The 21,462-nt window shown below is 39.8% G+C and overlaps 1 protein-coding gene across 4 annotated transcripts; it reads left to right on the top strand.

Moving 5' to 3' along the window:
• The first annotated feature begins 1,969 nt into the window (after positions 1-1,969).
• ING3 (inhibitor of growth family member 3) lies at positions 1,970-17,620 on the top strand. 4 transcript variants are annotated; one of them, XM_075743261.1, is made up of 13 exons: positions 2,006-2,140; positions 2,316-2,387; positions 6,235-6,457; positions 6,639-6,739; positions 8,137-8,202; positions 9,412-9,508; positions 11,655-11,726; positions 12,017-12,136; positions 13,293-13,450; positions 13,816-14,006; positions 15,194-15,386; positions 16,025-16,063; positions 16,725-17,620. In XM_075743261.1, the coding sequence occupies exons 4-13, from the start codon at positions 6,644-6,646 to the stop codon at positions 16,839-16,841; spliced, it is 1,149 nt and encodes a 382-aa protein (XP_075599376.1). In that variant the 5' UTR covers positions 2,006-2,140; positions 2,316-2,387; positions 6,235-6,457; positions 6,639-6,643; the 3' UTR covers positions 16,842-17,620. The 4 variants fall into 4 exon arrangements, with proteins under 4 accessions (XP_075599360.1, XP_075599368.1, XP_075599376.1 ...); XM_075743268.1 differs by having other exon boundaries at positions 2,020-2,140; positions 6,351-6,457; XM_075743245.1 differs by lacking the exon at positions 6,235-6,457 and having other exon boundaries at positions 1,970-2,140.
• The last annotated feature ends 3,842 nt before the right edge of the window (positions 17,621-21,462 follow it).

Below are 21,462 nucleotides of genomic sequence, written 5' to 3'. Positions count from 1 at the left end.
CTGGAACATCAGAGAAGTCACAAGGTCCCTATGTACTGGTTGTCCGAGGATTTTGGTCATGAAGCAAGTGGTAAGAACGTTTTGTATGCCTGTGTTTCAGTTGTGGTTCTAACAGTGGAGTCTTTGTACGGTACTTGTGTACAATATTGCTCTCTTAAACTTCTGCTGCACGAAACAAGCTCCCAAACATGTCGTGATTTTTTTTTCTTTAAAAAGCATTAAAGCCACCACTGACCTTAAAAGAAAGTGACCTCGTCCATTCAGATTTCCCTAAATTCACCTAGCTTGTCGCCTAATAAATATGTCATTGCTTTATTGTGCTTTTGCATGGGTCAAGTTCTCTTGCTGCACCAAACCCTTTCAATTCAATAAAAGCACAGGCATTCATATTCCTAGGGTCAGTCTTGTCTTCCACATAACAAAATGGGGCCAAGCAATTTCTCACACAAAACTTCAAAAACATTGTCATTCCTACACCAATGTGTCAGAAGTCATACAGTAAAGAGTGATCTGTATGAGCAACAGTATACAGATTCTTTCAACTAAGGCTTCTGGTGGATAGTAACTGAGCTTAATGGTGAGCTAAAAACTGTTCATTGGTATGTATGAAGCTAGTTGATATTTCTCTTTTGGCAGTACAAACAACGTGGCTAAATGATGGAGCGAGCATGGAAAGGGACCACTTTGGCACAGAATTTTTATTTTGCAAAGTTGACAGTTATTGTTACACCTTTTTTTCCATCTATAATGACACAGAAATTAAAAAAAAAAAATGCTTAGCTATGCCCTGTGTATTTGAGACATAGCTAACATCAGTCTTCATAGAGGTTACACACAAAATTTATGCTTCACTTGCCAAAATTCAGTCATCCTTAGCTAACTACTCACAATATCTGAACTTAAACATGAGAAAAGAATGCCATTTTCTATTGGTCCTGACACTCGAACATCCCAGACAGGTTTTTAGTCAGACTTGGCTTAAGCATACACTTTCTGTCCTTGCTTGGATGCATACGGCACAGATGAGAACATGAAAAGGAGATAAAAAGCATGGCGGAAAGCTAGCCTGTTCTGCTACCACAATTCTTATGCTCCTGTACCTGACATCACCTGTACCTGACATCATGCAAGCCCTAAAAATTCCTTCCCCCAGTCAAAAAAACCCAACTGGATAGAAGCATCAGTCCATGACTGGAGCAATAAATATTAGATAGTGATAAAACAGTGATGAAATAAACTATTTGGGGGATTGAAACTGCATAAAAACCCTCAGCCCCCAACATTTAAAATTACATTAAGAAGTATCGTAACTGGATCGCAATCACTACTATCTACTTTGGGTCTTTTCTACCCTGAACAGCAACTCTAAAGCCCACAGAAGTTTATGCTCTCGTATGCCTGCAAGGTTGTTACTACCTGCCTTACTGACGTACGCTAAACAGGGCGGCTTTCTTCACCTAGGGTCAGTCATGAGAAGACACAGAAATTAACAGTAGTTCCATTAGTTTTGTCATTTCTTATGCTTTTTCCGCACTATTAACAGCTGTCAGCATTTAAAATAACGGTTAAACAAACAAAAACATACAGCCTGATCAAAAGGTCCAAGTTTTTCCTTTCTCTTCTCCAGGCTAGCGCCGCTGCGCTCGGGCCGGGGGACCCCCGGGAGGGCCGGCAGCCGCACGTCCCGCCTTTGCCCGGCAAAGCGAGGGCTGAGAGGAGGCTCCCACGGAAAAACCGCACGGACCCTGGGAGGCGGGCATGCCGGGACGGGACGGGACGGGACGACGAAAGACAGAAACCGCCGTCGCAGCGGGGCAGAGCCGCCCGGGCGCCCCTGAGCCCCAGCGGAACGCCCTGAGGGCGGTGCTTGTAGTTTCCCGCCGCCTCCCCGCGCACGGACTACATTTCCCGTCAAGCCGCGAGGGAGAGCGCGAGGCACGGTGCTCGTCAGAAGCGCGGACAGCCAATCGCGGCGCGGCCGGAGCGAGCGCCGTCAGCCGCCAATGTTGTTTTCGCTGAGTCGAGCTGCTGGTGTTGTTGGCGGCGGCGCCATATTGGAAGGGACGAGCCCCCGTTAGCGAGAAGCCCCTTGGCGCTGGCCCGGCCGCCGCCATGCTGTATCTGGAGGACTATCTGGAGAGTGAGTGTGTGCGGGACGGGGGTGCCGGGCGGCCGGGCACGGCCGGTGGACGGGAGCCGTGGGGGAGCCGCGGCGAAGAGGCGGCGCCCCCCCTCCCCCACGGCGGCGAGCGACTGACTTCCTCCCTCCCTCCTTCCTTCTCTCCCCGCTCCCCCGCCCCTCCGTGTCCCCGCAGTGATCGAGCAGCTTCCCATGGATCTGCGCGACAGGTTCACCGAGATGCGCGAGATGGACCTGCAGGTGCAGAGTACGTGAGTCCCGCCCCCTCCGCCTCTGCCCGCCCCCTCCCCTCCCCGCGCCACAGCGCCCGCCCCGCCAGCAGGGGGCGGCCGCGGGCACCGGCTCCATCGCCGCGCCCCGCCGCAGGGCGCGGGCCCGCGGTGTGGGGAGGAGGGAGGGGAAGGTAGAGGAGGGAAGGAGGGGGCGAAGAGGCGCCGCCGTCGCCGCGGCGATCCGACCTTGTGTGGGCAGCCCCGCTCCGCTCCCCGCCGCCGCCCCGCGCGCTGGCCCGGGGTTGTTCGCGCCCCTTCCCCACCCTGCGCCCCGGCTCTCCGGCAGCGCCGCTGCGGGGAGGAGGCGGGGGGGGGGGGGGGGGGGGGGCCGCGCCGCGGGGCCGGGCGCGTCTCGTCGGCACCGGGCGCCTGGCGTCGTCTCCTGCCGGCCGGCGGTGCGGGCGCGGGGCGGCGAGCGCTGGCGCGGCTGCGGGAGGCGGCGCTGCGGAGGCCCGGCGCCGCGCCGGGAGCCGCCGGGACGCAGCGAGGGGCGGGGCGCGCTCGCCTGGTGCTGTGTCAGCGAGCGGCGCCGAACCGCGGCCCCGCCGAGCCGCACGCCCGCTCCGGGCCCGCCCCGGCCCCCGCCCGCGGCCCGCAGATGAGTCTCGGCGCAAGTAGGATCTTACATGAGTTTCGCTCCTGGGCTTGTGCTGCTCCCCAAGGCATTTTCGGTGGCACGTCCCAAACTCTTTAGATTTTTGATCCCTAAGAGCAGTGATGGTGGTTTGGAAGATGAGTTATGTCCCGCTCCTTCAGCAGGTAGCGGTGTGCTGTCTCTGAAACTTTCCAGCCAGCTCCCCTCATAATAGCCTATGTGAAGGTGCTTTTTGCTTAGTCTGTTGTTGCCTAGCTGACACGTAACCAAATACACAGTCTACTTCAGGTTTTTTTGTAGATCACTCTGTATATCTCTGCTTATATCCTGATAGAATGCACCGCCTTACGCCGTTTTCAGGATGCATTGCCTTTTCATCTTTTCTAATGCAATCTCATCTGGTGTCCCATAACACCCAGTTAGGTGTTCCTGTCATTTAATGCGCAATTAATATGTTCATCTATAACTGATGCAAAGGTCTTTGTTAATGAAACTGTTACTGCACAAAAGATGAGAGGAATCATCAATACAGAAGGGTTGGACTATTGTAAAGAAGAACAAAATAAAGAGCAAGGGTTGAAATAGCAAGTGAATGCCATACAGGAATGGAAAATGCAGCACTATGTGGGAGCACAGTTCTTGAAAACAATAATTTAACCAATAATACTTTGAAGTGTGGTCTCAGGCTTTCCCTTGGATATTTACTTTAGTGGACCCAGCAGGTCTGTTTAATAGACTTTACTGACCCATGTTGAACTGGCTGTAGGATATTTTATGTATATTATGGCCTAGGTGCTGTCTTGGGTTCAGTACTTTGAGTTGTGGGAACAGGGCAATGGCTCCTTATGGGAGATAACACCTCTGAAGTAACTACTGCTAGGGAGCACCAGGAGAGGGAGTGAGCTCACTGAGTTAGGTAGTTCTCAGTTCACAAGTTCTACTTCTATTCAGTAGGGAGGCAAAGCAGCTAGTAGTTTTTTTGAGGTGTATTTCAGAACTGAGCCAACTAGCGCTGCCAAGGTTGCAGTAGTGTTATTTCCTCTGCTTTAACTGGAAGTGGCAAATAACACTGAATGTTGTATACTAAAACCAACCTTTGGCCTGGAGAAAAATTCTCTCAGACCTTGGTACTTGTGTAATTTTTGCATAATGAGTGACAAAGCATCCAAAGACATTTATGAAACTTCTGGACTAGCATCTCTTGAACATCAGTTGCCAAACTGCCCACTGAATACTGCGTGCAAACCTGGAGATTGTTCTCATGCTGTGACATAGTGACTTGCTGTGAAGATTCAGTGTCTCTGAAGTCATTAAAAACAGTATTTTGATGAGCGATGGTATCCCAGAAACCTGTATGAGTTGTAATTTAGAAATAACTGTGCTGCTGTGTTTTGGAGTCAATATATTCTGTCCTATTTGGACCACGTGGACTTCTGATGTCACAGGTGCTGCTGTTTGTTGTTGGAAGAAATAATAAACCAGCTGTACCTACTGTAGGTTCTGATGGTACTGCTGTGGGAAAGTAAAGACCATCTTGTGACTTGACTCTTCAGCTTTAATTGAGCTGCACATGGAGCATAAAATGTGTTTATTTAAGTTCAAATCATGGATTATCAGGCCTCCGTGGTAAAATGTCAAGTTCTGGAAAGAGGCGTCTCTTCTAATAGAATTTCTGGCAACTCTCATGGGAAATCTGATCTAAGAAATTAATATCTCAGAATATAGTATCACAGTTGGATTGAAAAGGTGTGGGGGAGACAAGGTGAAGGAACTTGAGTGTACCAGAGAGAACTTTTCATGTAATTCAGTAGATCTGACCTGCATTCCCCTTTGCCATGTCTGCCCTTTCAGGAGAGACCAGGTCCTCAATAAAAAGTAAAGAGGGAGGATTTTTTTTTTTTTTTCTTTCTTTTCATGTCTGTTGAGCCATTAGGACAATTATCACCTAGCTGTTTGCACTCTGGGAGTAGGAGATAGAACATTTTGTCTCTTTGCTTTATGGACCAAATTATAGTCATTTGGTCAAATAACAAAGCTTTTAGAAGCCTCCACATAAGACGTGTGCTGCTTGCGTGCTGCTCAGGTTTCTTAATCTTCTCAGTGAATAACAGAGTATAAGAGGAAGATGCTCATTGTACAAATTCTCCCATCTTTAACCTGTTTTACGCCAAAACTGTTTACTTTGGGTCTAAATAAAGTTGATGTGAGCCTATGTCACAACTGTTCCGGCTTGGGATTACTTGTGCTCGGTCTGGTCTGTTGTTAGGTTCCTGTTGGTTTTTGTGCTGGGGATTCCCAGCACACGGAAAATCAATTAATATTTTTGATCATTTAGAATAAATTATTTTTGGTTATTTACATGAACAGTTAGTTCTAGTTGTGGATTTTCAGAGTGAGAATACCTTCGGGCTCCATTGGATTTGAACAGTTAATCACACCTGGGGATTCATGAGTTTCTTGAACTAGTTAATTCACTTTTTTTTTTCTTTTTTCTGTTTTCTTTTTTTTTTTTTTTTTTGGTAAGAGATGATGGCCATCATGTGATCCAGTTTTAATGGTGGTTTCTGAAAGGTATCTGAAGTGTTTTATATCCAGAGCCTGAAGTCTGTAGGTAGTTGGTGCATTGTTACATTTTATTTGAAACTGCTATCTGGATGGTATTGCTGAGAGTGCTGTGAAAAAATTTTCAGTACTATCATCTATCCTGAGACTAGCAAGGCCGTCAAAGCTAGTTTTACTGAGGCAGATGCATGTTTTTTGAAATACACAAGCTGTTGCATGCACAAGTGTCCAGCTGTTGAAATAGTATACTCAGTGTGTTGTTGGGGTTCTTTTTTGAAGGAGGGTGGAGGGAAAGGGAAGGGAATCCCTGTTCCTGTCTGAATAAACAACAAAACAGAGAACTTGTAGTTGACATTTTTCTTTCTTATGATAGTTAATGTTAGAGAATTGGTGGCTTTATTTTTTCACTTACTATATTTCTCAACTTCATGTAAGTGAGAATCCTGTCCAAACAGTATTTCACCAGTGCATTTACCTCTTAGTGCTGCCCTGTGGGGTTGGGGGGAGTAACTTGGTAAGTGCTTTCAATTTGCTCTCACCGTTCCTAGCATACAAGGGAGAGGGCCTTGACTTAAAGGTGGTAACTTGACTCTTCAGTTGCTCTACCTTTTTGCGGCACTAATTTTTTTCAATTATTTGGTTTTGTATTTGACTGTTTCTCTTAGGAGAACATTTTGTTTCCTGCTCAGTTTGTAACTGGCTAGAATGTTCCAAAGTCAGCAGTCTAGAGCCCTGGGTGAGGAGTTTGGGTCGTGCTTTAAGTCACTACCACTGCTCTTAGGGACAAAAAACCTTTAGAACTTGGAGTCCTGCCTGTCCCATGCTGGAGAGCACAAGAACCTTGATGAGAATCCTACCAGAATGCAATTCTGCTTCTTGGAAATTAAGGTAAATATTTCCCTCCTCTGTCCACTGTCACTTGGTTGTTTTGGGTTTTTTGTTTTATTCCTCTCTAATAGTTTGCACCTCAGTCCTGTCAACTTTGTTTAAGGAAAAAAATGGGTCTTATTTCATAATGTTTATATACATGAGAAGATAACATTTATCTTAATCTTTTCCTGTGCTACAGATGCAATGGATCAGCTTGAGCAGAGGGTAAATGAATTTTTTATGAACGCAAAGAAAAACAAACCTGAATGGAGAGAAGAACAAATGACATCAATCAAAAAAGTAAGGATATTACAGGAGTGGGTCACATTTTTCTCTTGCAAACGAAGATAACCTTAAGAAAAAATAGCTTATGATTGATGGAGACTTAGCATTCAGAACTGTGAACTTCCCTTGGGCTTTCACAGAGATGAATAGAATTACCTAGGAGGAGAAAAATGACTGAAAGGTTTCTTTGATCAAGCATTTCTCTCCAGTTTTACCCAGTATTTGCTAGCATTTTAAAAATTATGATCCTGAAATGTTGAGGAAACCAGGTATTAAATTTTCAGCTCAGACTTCTTGTTTCTGCTTGTGTGGCATGAAGCTGCATAAGTTAATTGGCTTTCTTTTAGAGGATATTTTTCAAGCTTAGTTTCAGCATTTCCTGTGATTCTACCTGTGTCCTTGTATATGTTACACATATGGTGTATGTAGCTTTAGGGAGGGAGGAATAAGAAGATGGATGTGTTTTGTTTTATCCTTCAATGCTCAGGCATTGGTGGTGGTATTGTTAGCAAGGTAGTCCATCATTTTGTCAGGAGAAACTCCTTTTTAGTCTCCTACACTTGTTACTTCAGCCCTTTATTTGACCAAGGGTGGGGTTTTTTTTCCTTAATACAAATAGATTTCTGTGTTTAAAAAAAGAAATAAATAAAGAAATAATAAAGTCAAAGCTCTGACTTCACAAGAGTAAATGAAAAATCTGCTTCTGACTTTAGTTGGACCAGAGTTTCAAGTAGTTTTTTCCCTAAGGAAAATACTCTTCAGTGGAAATTGAGAATAAAAAGGCACTTAAACATCTTTAATTGTGGAGTAAAAAGATGTTTAAACATAACTTAAAAAAAAAAAAAGGTTTTGTCTGTGGATTTTCATTAGAGCAGATTTTAAAATTGGACTGCTTTAGTCAAAATAACTTATGATTTACATAAATATATTTTAAAATAAACTATAAATTATATACATCATTATCTCTATTTAAGTACAGTGCTGGAAAGGCCTCCCCTCACAGTACTCTTTAGCATCATTTCGAAGGGCAGTGGTATCTGCAATAGTCCTAAAGATCCATGCAAAGTAAAAGACTTCATCTCATTTTGAGTCCGTAACCTTATGCTGTGTAATATAAAATAAATCCAAGATTGTTTCTATTCTTGTGGCATTTCTTGCAGAAATCTAAATATAGCTGTGGGAGGAAGCATCCACATCTTGTAGTTTGGCTATTTCTAAGGCACAAACAATAAATTGATACGTAATACCTCTCTCATCTAAAATTTAGCTGACTCTTGTTAACAGTAGAGTTTCAGTCTTTCTGAAAACTTGACTTTAATTTCTCACATTTTTTTCTGGGTAACAATAGCTTAAAATGACTGAAATTAATTCACTTAATGTTCATAATTTACAAAATAGTCTCTTTATAACAGGATTATTATAAAGCTTTGGAAGATGCTGATGAAAAAGTGCAACTGGCTAATCAAATATATGATTTGGTAAGTAGACAGAAAGCTTGTGGTAAATTACCTAAATTTATGCCCAAAGGAATTTTAAATACTTTGTTAAGCACTACAGCTGTGCTACTTGTACTGTTATGTCAGCTACACACAGATAGTTTTGCTGGTGAAAGAAACATTTAATGTTTTATTGGCTTTAAAGAATTCTGTTGCTTTGGGTAGTGTTACTTAAATACAGAACATACAGAAATAATTTTAGACATCCTAAGGTTTTCATGCATGTTGATTTTATCTTAGTTATTTTTTTCTGAGAAGAGACCACAAGCAAGTTACTCTTCCTTATAGCATGTGGATTTTGAATTTTAAGTATATTTATTTTACATTCTCTGGAAGAACAGAACCTGCAAGTCAGACTACACTAAAGTATAGTAGATATAAAACAAATACTTCTTGTCTGCTTTAGTTCTGCTTCAGCTAACCAAAAGTTAGTTCCAAAAGTTGGAACTTACCTCTGCTCTTTTGGTTAGCTGGTAACTGCAAAAAACCTGTTCAATTTTTAATAGTTTAGAGATAGGTAAAGTATTCTGCTGTATAATTACAGGTGAAGAAAGCATTTGGAACATAACATTTCTTTCCATGATACTAAGCTTAAAATTTTTTTAAGATAATTTTCAATACCCAAGAGCATGTCATACTTGACTCAAGTGCACAGGAGTCTTTACATTTTCAGTTAGAGACCCTTTTATTCAATACTTAAGTTTACTGATGTCTATAGTGGCATACAAATTGCAATTCGGTACACTTGCAATTTCCTCATGCAGCCCAACCTCTTCTAAACTGCATGTCATGTACTGTTCTCTATTCCCCTTTCTGTACCCATACCCACAACACCCCCAAGTCCTCTTAGTCTTTTTTTCTCAAAAGAATCAGTGTTATGTCTCAGAACATTGCCTACGATGAGAGGAGGGCTTCTAGCTGCTGAGCCAATATGCGGTCTTATTTTATCCTGTGATTGACTGCGCAGCTTAGGAGCAACAGTGCTGTTTTGGTGTTAATTCTAGTATCTCTGCTGAGATAGGGAAATGTAGGTGACCGAGACGTTACGCTTCTGTGTCTTTTTACATGGGCTTAGCGCTGCATGGCAGAGAATTGCTGGAAGGGAAAAATTTAGCAAGCCTGAGATTAAAGGTGTAGATATTCATGTTACAGAACTGGATGCTAGCTATTGTTGCTTTGTATCAAAAACAGGTAGACCGTCATTTGAGAAAATTGGACCAGGAACTCGCTAAATTTAAAATGGAACTTGAAGCAGATAATGCTGGAATTACAGAAATATTAGAGAGAAGTAAGTACGCTTGATTTTCTTTAAGAACTTGACAGATTTTCTGTCAATTTGCAAAATTAAATTGTCATAAACTTGTTAGCGGCGTGCAGTATTTCTGCTTGTTGCAAAACTGTGTTTTGACCTGCATACTTTTCATCAGTCAGTGATTCTCAAATTTTAATTTCAACCTCAGTTTTTACCAGTGAAGTCAAAATACAACTGAGTCATTAGAATAGTTTTGTTCACACAACTGTTGCACTAGTGAATTGCTACAGCAAGGTACAGAGTTCTTTAAACCTATTTTTAATGACTGTAAGTATTCAGAGAAATACTTCAGCCTAAGCTTGCCACCTACCCAGTTGAAAGTGTACCATTTCTTACTTGAATTGATTGCCATCAAATTGAAGAGGGTCATTATTTTAGTTATAGGTGTGGAATGTCAAATTATGTACTCAGTGGTTTTCTTTTTCTAAAGGGGAGAGAGTGGTTGTTTTGTAATGGGTTAGTGAGGGAGAAGCATTTTGAGTAAGAAACCTGCATGCTTAACAGACATAGCAATGCTAGTGTTCAGAATGTGAACAAAAATGCAATGTCACAGCTTTTTGGCCAGCCTGGCATAGAAGAATCTGGCCTTTCTGTACGCATCAGCGTTTAGACATCAAATGTGATTTCGGAGTTGACTTAACTACTGGGATTTTGGAGCTAAGAGGCAGTGCCTGTTCTTCATATCCAAGGACAGTGAAAAGTAACATAAATTACTTGAGGAGATTGGGAATAAATATTCTTTCTTTGAACTTTGTGTGGTTTTGCCATAAAAGCTGGAAGTTTTTGGATATACTACTTGTAATTGCTATTATAAATAACAGGTACAAAAAGAAAACTGTAAAGTAAGTGCTTTTAATGAACTAGCAACTACAGAAAAGGACTAGTTTATTTTAGTTGGAGTCTCAGCTCCAGTTTCATTTGCAGTACTACCTTCAGTTGAACTATATGTTTTATGAGCTAGGTAGGTAGAATTTCAAGAACTCAGAAGAGAAATGTACCAGCCTGCATGTTGCATCTTTAAGGGTTTGTTTGTTTGTTTATTTTTGGTTTGTTGGGGTGGGGTTTTTGGGGGTTTTTTAAAGTGAAAGTCAAAGCCTCTTAACATTTTTTAGCTTTCAGAGTAAATACATATTGTTGAGGTTCCGCCAGAGGGCAGCCTTTGGACTCGTTCATAACATGAGTAATGTTATCTCCGCCAAAAATATCTCCTTATGCTTTGAACCTTTTCTAAAATAATTTTCTTTAAACTTTTGTGATGCACACATATATGTTTTTGAAAGAAAAAGAGGTAGAAAAATGTTGAAACCATAGATTTTGAAAAATGAATGTGAATTACTTTCTTGAATTTCCTTCTGTATAAATGTAAATTGGTAGGTATTGCAGCTGGTTCAAAATCTTTTTGCCAAAGATTGATACACAAACCATTGCGTATTGTTCTAATGGAAATATATGGTCAAAGTCTCTTCTATGCTGCAATCATTTAGCCTTATGTTACAAGAAATGCTATTCTTAGACAGAGACTTGCATTTGTGCCCTCCCCTCTCCCACCCCCATTTTTTCTTTTTTTTTTTTTTTTCCTTTTTTTTCCTTCTTTGGATTGTTTCTCTGTGTTTTGAATGTTAAGAAAATTTGGATAATGATGTGAAGCCCTTCCTGTTGAATGTTAGATCATCTTGAAAGGTGTTGCTTGTGCTTGTGTGTTTTGACTCTCTGTGACAAGATGCCTCATTAATACCATTTACCTGTTACAATCTTCTTTTCAATTCATATCGGTGTAGATTGTTAGTACTTTTGGTGCAGCATTTTCCAACCATCACTGGCTTGTATACAACTCATTTGAATAAGTGGCATGTTGAGGGCAATGTTTTTGTTTTGTTCTCCTTATTTGCCTTGATTTTAACTTATTGATTTCAACAGGTGAACAGGAGCAGTCACCAATTTTTATTTTAAAACTGTTGTTCTCAGTGGCTCTTGGTTGTACTACAGGAAGAGTTTCTAGCAAAAAATTCTTCTGATTAAAATAAATAAAGTTGCATAGTGATTTGGTTGATACTAAATGAATCTTTATAATATTTAAAACTCAGAATAATGCCAGTGATGATCCTTTTTGCCTCCCTCTTAGGGTCTCTGGAGCTGGATACACCATCACAGCCTGTGAATAACCATCACGCCCATTCTCACACTCCAGTAGAGAGTAAGTATTTGATACTTTAAAACATGTTCACTTTTTGTGTTTCCTTAATGTTGCTGAGTCGTATTAGGGGAAAAAAAATGCTCACAACTTTTTTCTTTTTTTCCAAAACACTGGGGGGAAAGAAAGCGTAATGCAATGATGATAATGTCTATTCAGAAGAAGCGAAAGAATGAAATAATGTTTCGCTGGTGGGAATTAATTGAAAGTGCTGTTTTATTATCTTTAGTTATAGTTTGACTTTCAAGCTGAAAAGGTTTTGCATTTAAGTTCCCTTCATTTGTTTCTTTTAGAAAGGAAACACAATCCATCTTCTCACCATAGTACAGCAGATCATGTTCCTGAAAAGAAGTTTAAATCTGAAGCTCTTCTATCTACCCTGACTTCAGATGCTTCTAAAGAAAATACACCAGGTAATCTTAATTGTCTTGCATTTTATTGCTTTTTAATCAGAAGAAGAGAAACCCAGTAACATTTGTGAGTTACTGTCTTTTGACATCAGAGGCTCATCCCTTTCCTCTGGATTTTCAGTCATTTGAATCATGAGAAATTGCAGGCATTGTTACTCATCTGTGTTGTCCATGAAGTGCATCAGCTTTGTTGTCATTTAACAGCTGCATGTTGGCTGTTCCTTTTTATTGACACTGCTTGGAAGAAGATAACAGTACAGTTTCATTCAGCCAGTAGTAGAAATAGAAGAGATCAATGCATTATTATTTTGGCAAAAAAAATGCATGCAACAATTTCCAAAGTAGGGGAAAAGAATTTTCACACCTTTTTTTTTTTTTTTTTTAACCCCCCCAAAGATTGGTCTGATGTGGCATTCAGCTACAATAAAATTCTTTTGTGTGTTGTCTGTTTCAAAAGAGGTGAGAAGTCTTTTTGAGTAGTGAATAAAAAAAAACCCCACAGCTTTCTGCCCATTTTAAAAATTAGGGTCTTTCATAGTTTCTTTTCTGAAAATAAAAGATTGTGAGAGGTTATGTTTTGGAATTTAGTGCTGTTAATCAGACTTAAGTAGTCTCCCTCATAGCCATTTTACTTTTCTTTTGAAGGAACTTCCTGTGAGATGGCAAATAAAATGTAACTATATTTGAGTAACTGTCAGTCTGTAGACAGCCACGTAAATCTGTGTTGCATTAAACTGTGATTTGTAGTTTTTAGAATTAAGATTGTTAAAAGTTTTACTTTAGAAGGAGTATAGATGTACAGTCAAATTCTTACCCTTTTCTTGATGATTACAGGAGTCAGCATCATTTCAACAGAGATTGGGTTAATATAGACATAGGCACAGTAGCTGCATCTGTTCTTTGGTAGCTGAATACGATAGTGAAGATTATTTTTCCAAAAGGACTCTCTGCATATGAGGATAGGTGGGGAGCAAACTTTTTTTTTTAAAGCCAATACTGGCTGTGTCAAATGGCTTTTTAAACTTTTTTCCAAATGATGACGCTGCTCCAATGCATAAATGGAGTTCCTGCTCTTTCACTGGTTGTCATATATAACTTCTTAAAATGCAAAGGACTTCAGTTTCATTTTGAATTTCATAAATGTGTTCTGTTCATCAAGGGTGTCGAAACAGTAATTCATCATCCTCTTCAAACAATGCATACAATACAAACTCTTCTCAACCATTGGCATCATATAACCTGGGCTCATTATCTTCAGGATCTGGGGCCGGTGCAATTACCATGGCAGCAGCTCAAGCAGTGCAAGCCACAGCACAGGTAATGTCAAAACATTCTTGTCATTTTGCCATCCGCTATTGACAAAGAAGAAAGGCTAGTGATTTATTATTTTTTTTAAAAATCTGATTTCCATGATCACTTTCAGCTGATGTGATTCAGTTGTCATGTTACCATTTTTTGTTTATTTGCTACAGTTTCTTCCTGTAAAACTTGAATAAAGGGACAGCTTGTTTTCTAGCTTTTCCCATGGGATATTCTTACACCTTTTTACCACTTACTATACATCATTTTTTTAACACAGTTACTAATGAATCTGTGTAAATAATTAGTAGTTAGCAGCCTGGGGTATGTCTTCTGTAAGAGCTCTACTGTGTAATCTGATACAATATCAGTATTCCTTTTAGATGAAGGAAGGAAGACGAACGTCCAGTCTAAAAGCCAGCTATGAAGCATTTAAGAACAATGATTTTCAGCTTGGAAGAGAATTTTCATTATCCAGAGATTCAACTGGATATTCATCATCAGCTCTGGCATCTACATTAACACAGACATTAAGTTCATCAACTACAGATTCACGAAGTGGCAGAAAAAGCAAGTAGGTTTTCTTACGTGTTGATTGCAATTACAGCTTTTAAGACAGCTAAGCTTTCTTTTAAAGGTCATGGGCCATATGACAAATACATCATATTAAGTATCGGGGGGGGCAGGGATCAGCAGAAGGTAGTTATCGCCTGCTGGCCTTTTTTTTGCTCAGGGCTTTCTTCTTTTGTCGTCTCACTTTTTTTTTTTTTTTTTTCTTTAAGCAAATTCACTCCAAGGTTTTAAATAAATGTCTTGATTTTCTTTTTTATCTGTGATACAGTCTGGTTTCTTCCCTTATTTTTCTGTGTTTTGGAGAGAAGATTTGGCCTAATGGCAGATGTTGGGAATTACTATGCATTCATAGGTGGTTTTGAAATAATCTGGAGATCTGCTTCCTGCCACTTCAGAAATAATCACAATGCCTTGATGGTTGACCCTTCTAGGACAGGAAACAGAGTGAATTTTATTTCTGATTAAAATGAAATTTAAAAGTGCTTTAAACAACACAATGTCAAAACACACTTGTGACAGTAATCACAAGTTGTACTTGAAAGATTTTGTCTCAGAGTGCCCATCCTTTTCAACTGACTTGCGTGTTTTTCTTCATACAAATTTGTGTTTGGTCACAGCTTAGTTAATAATTTTGTCTTTAGAAGCATTTTTCATCTATGGATATCTTGGGTGTTAGGTCTGACCTATAAGCAAAAGTACAGAATTTGTATTCTGGCACTGTTCCTGTGGAGTGATTGGTGATGCTTGAGTGGAGATTAACATAGAATCAGTCATTTTGAACACACAGCTATCTATTCTACATGACATACGACATTATTTATGTGTAAATTCCTGTTTTATTGGTAACATAATTTTTATGGGGACTTTGTATCAAGGCTGTTGACGGAAAGTTTTGTGAAGAAAAACATTGATTAAAGCCATTGGGCACTTTAAAGCTGTTAAATTCCATTGATTAAAATAGCCTGTCTTGCACTTGTAAGCTGGTAAGATTTGTTTCCTTTTCCAAAGAGCATTCCAGGTGTCCATTTCAGTTCTTGCAATTGTTGAATGAAATCTGTCAGGGAATGATGCTTTGGGATTTATATACTGCAGTATTTCAGAGTCAACAAAATACTCGTTTTGTGATCCTTTCACTTGGCAGGAAATGAATTTAAATTATGATAAAGTTTTTTTGTTTGTTTGTTTTAGAAATAACAACAAATCCTCAAGTCAGCAGTCGTCCTCATCTTCCTCTTCTTCATCTCTGTCATCATGTTCTTCTTCATCTGCGCTGGCACAAGAACTGTCTCAGCAAACAGCAGTAATACCAGAGTCTGATTCTAATAGCCAGGTTGACTGGACCTATGATCCAAATGAGCCACGTTACTGCATTTGTAATCAGGTAAGGATGGCTTCCAACCTGAAATATAACTAGAGCTGCTATTTCACTGTAGTTGAACTTCCTTCTCTGATTGCTAATTTAAAAATATTCTATTTGCAGTCTTGAAATTGTGATTTTTTTTTTTATTTACTTACTGGTGACAGGAATAATGAACTCAACTGTTGAAGCTAAAAACAAACATACCTGGAGAGTTTTAAGTCTTCTAATGAAGACTTCAGGAATAATTAAAGATTGAACAGGTTCACAGTGGATTTAGTTAAATAAAGCGCATTAAATTTTTATGCATGCAATGGAAATACCAGTCATCAATATAATCTTGAAAACTGGGCTGATAATGTACTGAGCGCTGTTGTTTAGACCAAAATGTAGTTCATTCAGGTTTTGAATGCTGACCTTTCTCATCCAACCTGAAATATGCAGAAGTATCTCTTTTTTTTGCATTAAAAAAAAAAAAAATTGAAAATCAATTTGCTATGAACATGTTCTTTGGGTTGTATAACAAAAGCAAAATCAAAATATTGTTGCTGCTGTTAATGGAAAAACTCCTCGGAGGAAGAAACTTGAACTTTAGCTCTTTGAAAATGTTGATTGCTTTTAATTAGTAATATAATTATTAATTTTTTTTTCTAATTTACTAGGTGTCCTATGGTGAAATGGTAGGCTGTGATAACCAAGATGTAAGTAACAAAGTCCAAAAAGTTCATGAGATGCTTGTGCATGTAACTATTGCTTGCAGGCGTTACTTTTCTTTGGAGTTGTTTTTAGAGTAGAGTTTTTTTAGACTAATGTGCATATGAGTTGAACCATTCTACAGGAAACTTCTCATCTGTCCCCACAGTTCAGGTTCTTTCAGAAGGCTTCACCCTTCACTGGGAAGATTTGACATCTTTAAAATCTCCTTTATTTCTGGGAACATTTAGCTATGTCACTACTAACATCAGTTTCCCCCTTCTAATTAAAAAAAGACATTTTTAAAGAACAGTTGAATGTGATCATGTACTTACTGAGGTGCTACATTTGAACAGAAGTGAGTGATAAGATTTCTGTTGTGTCACTTAGTGTTGTCAAACTAAGTATTTTGAAGCACAGCGTACTTCTTTTGCTTTGTTATGCGAGTCCATATATGACTCTTAGAATTTTTATCACTTTTCTATTGAGTGTATGTTAGGGACTGAGATACTCATCTCTTCTCGTTTTGTCCTGTGACTTTGTGTGAAAAGCAGAATCTATGCTTTTTTACTCATGCTTCATTTTCATAGAATTGTATTCCTGATGGGTGTTTTGGGGAAAAAAAACAACCCAGAATCCACAACCTTCTCTTTAACTCTGTTTTTTTAGTGCCCTATTGAGTGGTTCCACTATGGATGTGTTGGACTGACAGAAGCACCAAAAGGGAAGTGGTACTGTCCACAGTGTACAGCCGCAATGAAGCGAAGAGGCAGTAGACATAAATAAGTTTCTTCATCTGGAAAACAAATTACATACTAAAGGTTTTATAGAGGACTTGGGAGGGGAAGGAACCCCCACCACACTTCCTTGCAACCACTTAAGGGTTAACATAGCAGTCATAAGATCTTGAACTATTGATTTTGCTAGTTGTGTTTTAATATTGTAAGTAAATTATTTATGCACATTGATGTGCTACAGATACTATTCCAGTGAGCCTTGGATTGTTCCAGTGGCCAACACATGCAGACATTTGTACTATCAAACCATTTCTCTAAGCAGTGGGCATTCTACAATTATTCAATCTTCAAAAAATTCCGATAAGTCAAGATTTTAAATGTATGTTTTATATTCCACAGATATATTCTGCTGCATGTACTGTACTCAAGAGCTGTTATGTAACACTATGTATATAAATGGTGCAAATAGTCAGTGCTTCTGAAAAAAAAAATAATGAGACAATGGTTTTTAAAATGCCTTTATAGCTTTGGTTCTTTATGAAACTTAATTCAGCAGGCTGAAGAAAATGGTTCTCGTATACAGCGGGCTGTTGTCCTCTAGGGTACTTGAGTATGTAAAAACAAAAAAAAATGCTGTAGAATAAAACAAACTTGTGCCATTAGTCTTTATATGTTTCTGCTCCAGAGAAGGCGCAGGCCGTAAGAGGAAAAAAAGGTGTTAAAGTGATGATAAATTTTTATACCAAATGTGTTTATTTTTTTGTGCAAGTAATCCTTTAAATTTGAATTGTATTAGGTGTTAAAATAAAACAACCTCAACTCCTCAAATTCATGTTTTCTGTACATTTGTCAAAAACGTTTTTCAGGTTTGTCCCTGAAATGGTTTCAGAAGAATATAGCTAAGTTTGCATAAGAAATTGCTACATATGACCCATGTGAAGGATCATTGTACAGGAGGACATTGCTCTGGTGGGTGGATAATTAATACAAAAAGAGGCAAATGCTAAAATATCATTTGCCTTGATGTCTCTGTCTCCAGACAGTAAGTGGTACTGCTTAAATGGGCACAAAAGTTCTGTTTTTCCATGTGGTTAAAAAAAGAAAATCCCTACCGTGTTGAGGTACCATCCACAGGCAGGATTGCCTTCCTGTTTCCATGGCACGGATGGAAATAGGAAGGGGAGAAGAAAACCACGGTAAGTGTGTCTTGCTGCCGTGTTCCTTCCTGGACACTGGTTTTCCTGTAAAAACCAACACACAGCTCAGGAAGGAGGAAAGGGAAAACCAGTTCATCCTGCTGTAGAATCCTTAGGGTAACAGGGAGCATCACGTTAGGAAGCCTAAATGCAGGCGCATAAATGGTTGGATTTGTTAGCTGTATGCATTGTAGTACAGGATCAGAAAACTGGTCTTTAAATCAGACCCCAGACCGTGAATATAACAGAAAGATTTTTCTATATTTTTCCCCCACTTGCTTATTTTAGACAAAGTTTGGACATTTCCTTTCTCTGACAAGTTCCTTTTGTTGTTTTTGTATGGCTCTTTCATGCAGCGGAACAGAAACAAGATGATTACTCCCTTTTTCTTCTTCCTTGCACTACTGAAAAAATGCGCTTTCCCTTTGGAATGAAGATTTTACTTTAGCACTGGGTTGCTCTTTGGGCTGTCAGGCTGGAAGATCATGACCACGGCAGCTTTCCAAACCCACGCAGAGGGGGAGGAGAGAGTGTTTCAAAGTGTGACTATGCAAACAGTGTCAAGGAAATAAAGAGTTAGGCTCATTAGTCATAAGAGTATGCATGGAAAATGCAGGCTTTACCTAAACCAAAATGAAACCAGGCTTGTGCCACAGCATTTGTTTAAAAATAAAAAAAGTAGGCATTTTAAATCCATGAAGTGGGTAAAAGGAGATGCGTAAGAAGGAAATTATAGATGGTGGTAAATAGACTTTGGTAAAAGAACAGTATAGAAGTTGGGGAAAATAAACAGTGAAGAGCAGTGTAACTAAGGTTCCATTAAAACTGGAACCGAACCCACTGTGTATGTATTTCTGTGGAAATAACAGTCTAAAAAAACACTTGAGAACTAGAATATCTGGTTTGAAGTGAGGCTATTGAGACAATAGAGATAACAGAAACTGTTTGTTCTGTTGGAAACTGGTGCCATGCTATGAATAGAAGTTAAATAATGAACAGGTAATCTAGGCTCCTCTTGGACTCATGTCTAAGTCTCTAACGCTAAGAAGTAAGTCCGTGAAGAATTAAGACTGTATATATTATAAAATCCCTCACTCTGGTGGTAACCATACCTAAGATGGTGCAGAGGCTGCAAATCCAAATAACAATTTCAATTTTCAGTGTGAGCATTGATTTCGTGTTTCATTGCACAATATAAAATACTTTTTCATGGAGGAGCTAGTTAGAGAACTCACAAGAGAAAAATCTTACCTTTGTCCTCATTAGTACATCAGTATTTTGTGTCTAAGTTAAGAAAATAGAAATGGAGAAATCTGGAAAACATGGAAAAAGTGCAATACAGAGGTCAAAGATGTAGAACAATAAGACCTGTACATGCTTTTTTTTTGTTTTCTTCTAAACAGGAAGCCTGTGAGAGAAGCTTAAGGGTCAGCATGTCATTATGGTGTGAAAAGCACTGAAAATTTATAAAACAAGCAAAATTATTTCTTCACTGTGCAAGAGGTTAGACAAATTTGAATACCAGGGCCCTTTCTGCAGGTTGCTTGAGGATTGCTGTCAAGGTGAGGCACCTGTAGAAATGGGTCTGCAACAAATTGGTAGGACCAAACCTGCTGGAGAGTTCTAGGACAACTTGCAAATGGAATATCTGAGCAATTATTAGGTATTGTAAAATGTCTAAAGGAATGGAAAGCATTAAAAAATGCCAATTTTTAAAAAGCTTCAAGTTGGATCTACAAGCTTAATTTTTATTTCTTTGTACATTGGCAGAAACTGATAAAAACTAGAATTAGTGTATGTGTCAGTAGTTACTCATTGGCAGAGTCCTTGCCTCATGGTCATCAGAGTTTGTGGAAAGCTTCGCTGAGTAGACAAAGGTGGGCAGATTCATTAAAGTTTCTTTAAAAAACAGTGATGCACTGGTTGAAGAGCGGAGGTCCCTTAATGTTACATGGCTGTTCGCAAAATAGAATAATAAAGAGTAAAGGAATAAATTACCAATATCCCCAACATGGAGAGGCTGCTAAAGGACTCCTGCAGGACTGCTGCTCAGCAGATACCTAACGGATCAGTTAGAGAGGGGTAAATAGTAACTGAATGTTTGCACTTAGGTTGGGTCCCTAAAAATAACAAAAATGCAAAGTGTTAAAAGTAGCAGAACAATCTCATGAGACTGTCTGATAAAGTGGAAGATGTAATTCAACATTTGCTAAAATAATGTAAATATAAAATAATAATATACCTGCAGCTAGGGCCTCTGAAGTAGCTATTGCTGTGTAGGAATGTGATTTTGGAGTTACCTAGCCAATTCTATGGAAACATCAGTTCATTGCTCAGCAGCGGGTCAGACAGGTGCTAAGAATACCTCAGTAGGAGATAAAGAATAAAACGGAAAACAGTTTTACAATGTGTAAATTGATGTGCACTTGGGTCTTAATGCAATACAAAATTCTGGTCCACTCCTCTGCGAAAATGTAGCAAAACTAGGAAAGGCTCAAGGGGGTGGATCGAAGTAGTCAAAGCTGTGTAATGACAGCGCATCCGAGAAGCAGCTGGATTGTCTGGGACTCTTCTGGCTGGGAAGGAGGTGGCTCCGTAAGGGTATAACAGGGACCTGTAAACGCAGGAGTGCTGTGGAAGAGGTGTGTCTTTTGACAGACAAAGTGGTAGGGAGATAGCCAGTCCTCAATGAAAATAAGAGCAGCATTTTTTCACACATGGCATGCTTAAATTGTGAAATTGGCCATATAGCTTACATGGGTGTAAAGAGCGACTGAGACATTAGTGGAAGCACAGCCCATGGAGGTGTAAAATGCAGAAGTAACACATCTGGACCAAAAAAATCACTAAAGACTGATCACTGGAAATTAAGAGTTTGTAACCAGGGTCGTGTTCCTGGATGCCTGTGACGGTCCTACGCTCCCCTGGCATATGGCACCGAATGCTGCCTGCTACAAGGCACTAGGTTACGCGATCCTTCGGCACTGTGCAATGCAGCTGGTTTCAGTTTCATCCCGGTGCTCCAGCGTTTGGGTGAATGTTTAGGATGAGGAGGTATTTGTAGTACCACAAACTGAGAAGGGATGTGCTAAGCCCTGCAACAGTTCAAAAAGTGGCCTCTGCCTTGTAAACTGTGTTGTCTGTTTGCATTGTGAAGTAACATTTTTTCTCAGTTGTAGGTTTTATTTATTCTAGGTCTGAAGTGAAAAAGAAAGAGGAAATACGTTTCCTGCTTTGAAAATCCTGCTAGGTTGTCTTTCTGAACAGCACAGAATAATTTGCCTTCTTGTCGTCTTTACTGAACTTTGCAAAATGTTGTTCAACCACACGCAATAAAGATTAGAAATTCTGAGGTTTGTTTTCCCCTTTCTGTTCCCCCCTCACCAAGGAGGTAATTTCCGCCGTGAGCTGGCTTTTCTTGGCAAATTTTCTCCTCTCCCACCTCATCCTGCTGGAATGTCTGGACCCTGCGCT

The sequence above is a fragment of the Balearica regulorum genome, chromosome 1, assembly GCF_011004875.1.
Source record: "Balearica regulorum gibbericeps isolate bBalReg1 chromosome 1, bBalReg1.pri, whole genome shotgun sequence".
In the NCBI taxonomy this organism is placed as follows: domain Eukaryota; kingdom Metazoa; phylum Chordata; class Aves; order Gruiformes; family Gruidae; genus Balearica; species Balearica regulorum.
This window is presented reverse-complemented; position numbering and strand designations above follow the sequence as displayed.

Bases quoted from the DNA above. Each gene is read 5' to 3' on its own strand.
- ING3 (XM_075743245.1), top strand. From the start codon at position 2,113: ATGCTGTATCTGGAGGACTATCTGGAGA. The intron at 2,141-2,315 runs GTGAGTGTGTGC...GTGTCCCCGCAG, and splicing joins TCTGGAGGACTATCTGGAGA to TGATCGAGCAGCTTCCCATG. The intron at 6,740-8,136 runs GTAAGGATATTA...TCTTTATAACAG, and splicing joins AAATGACATCAATCAAAAAA to GATTATTATAAAGCTTTGGA.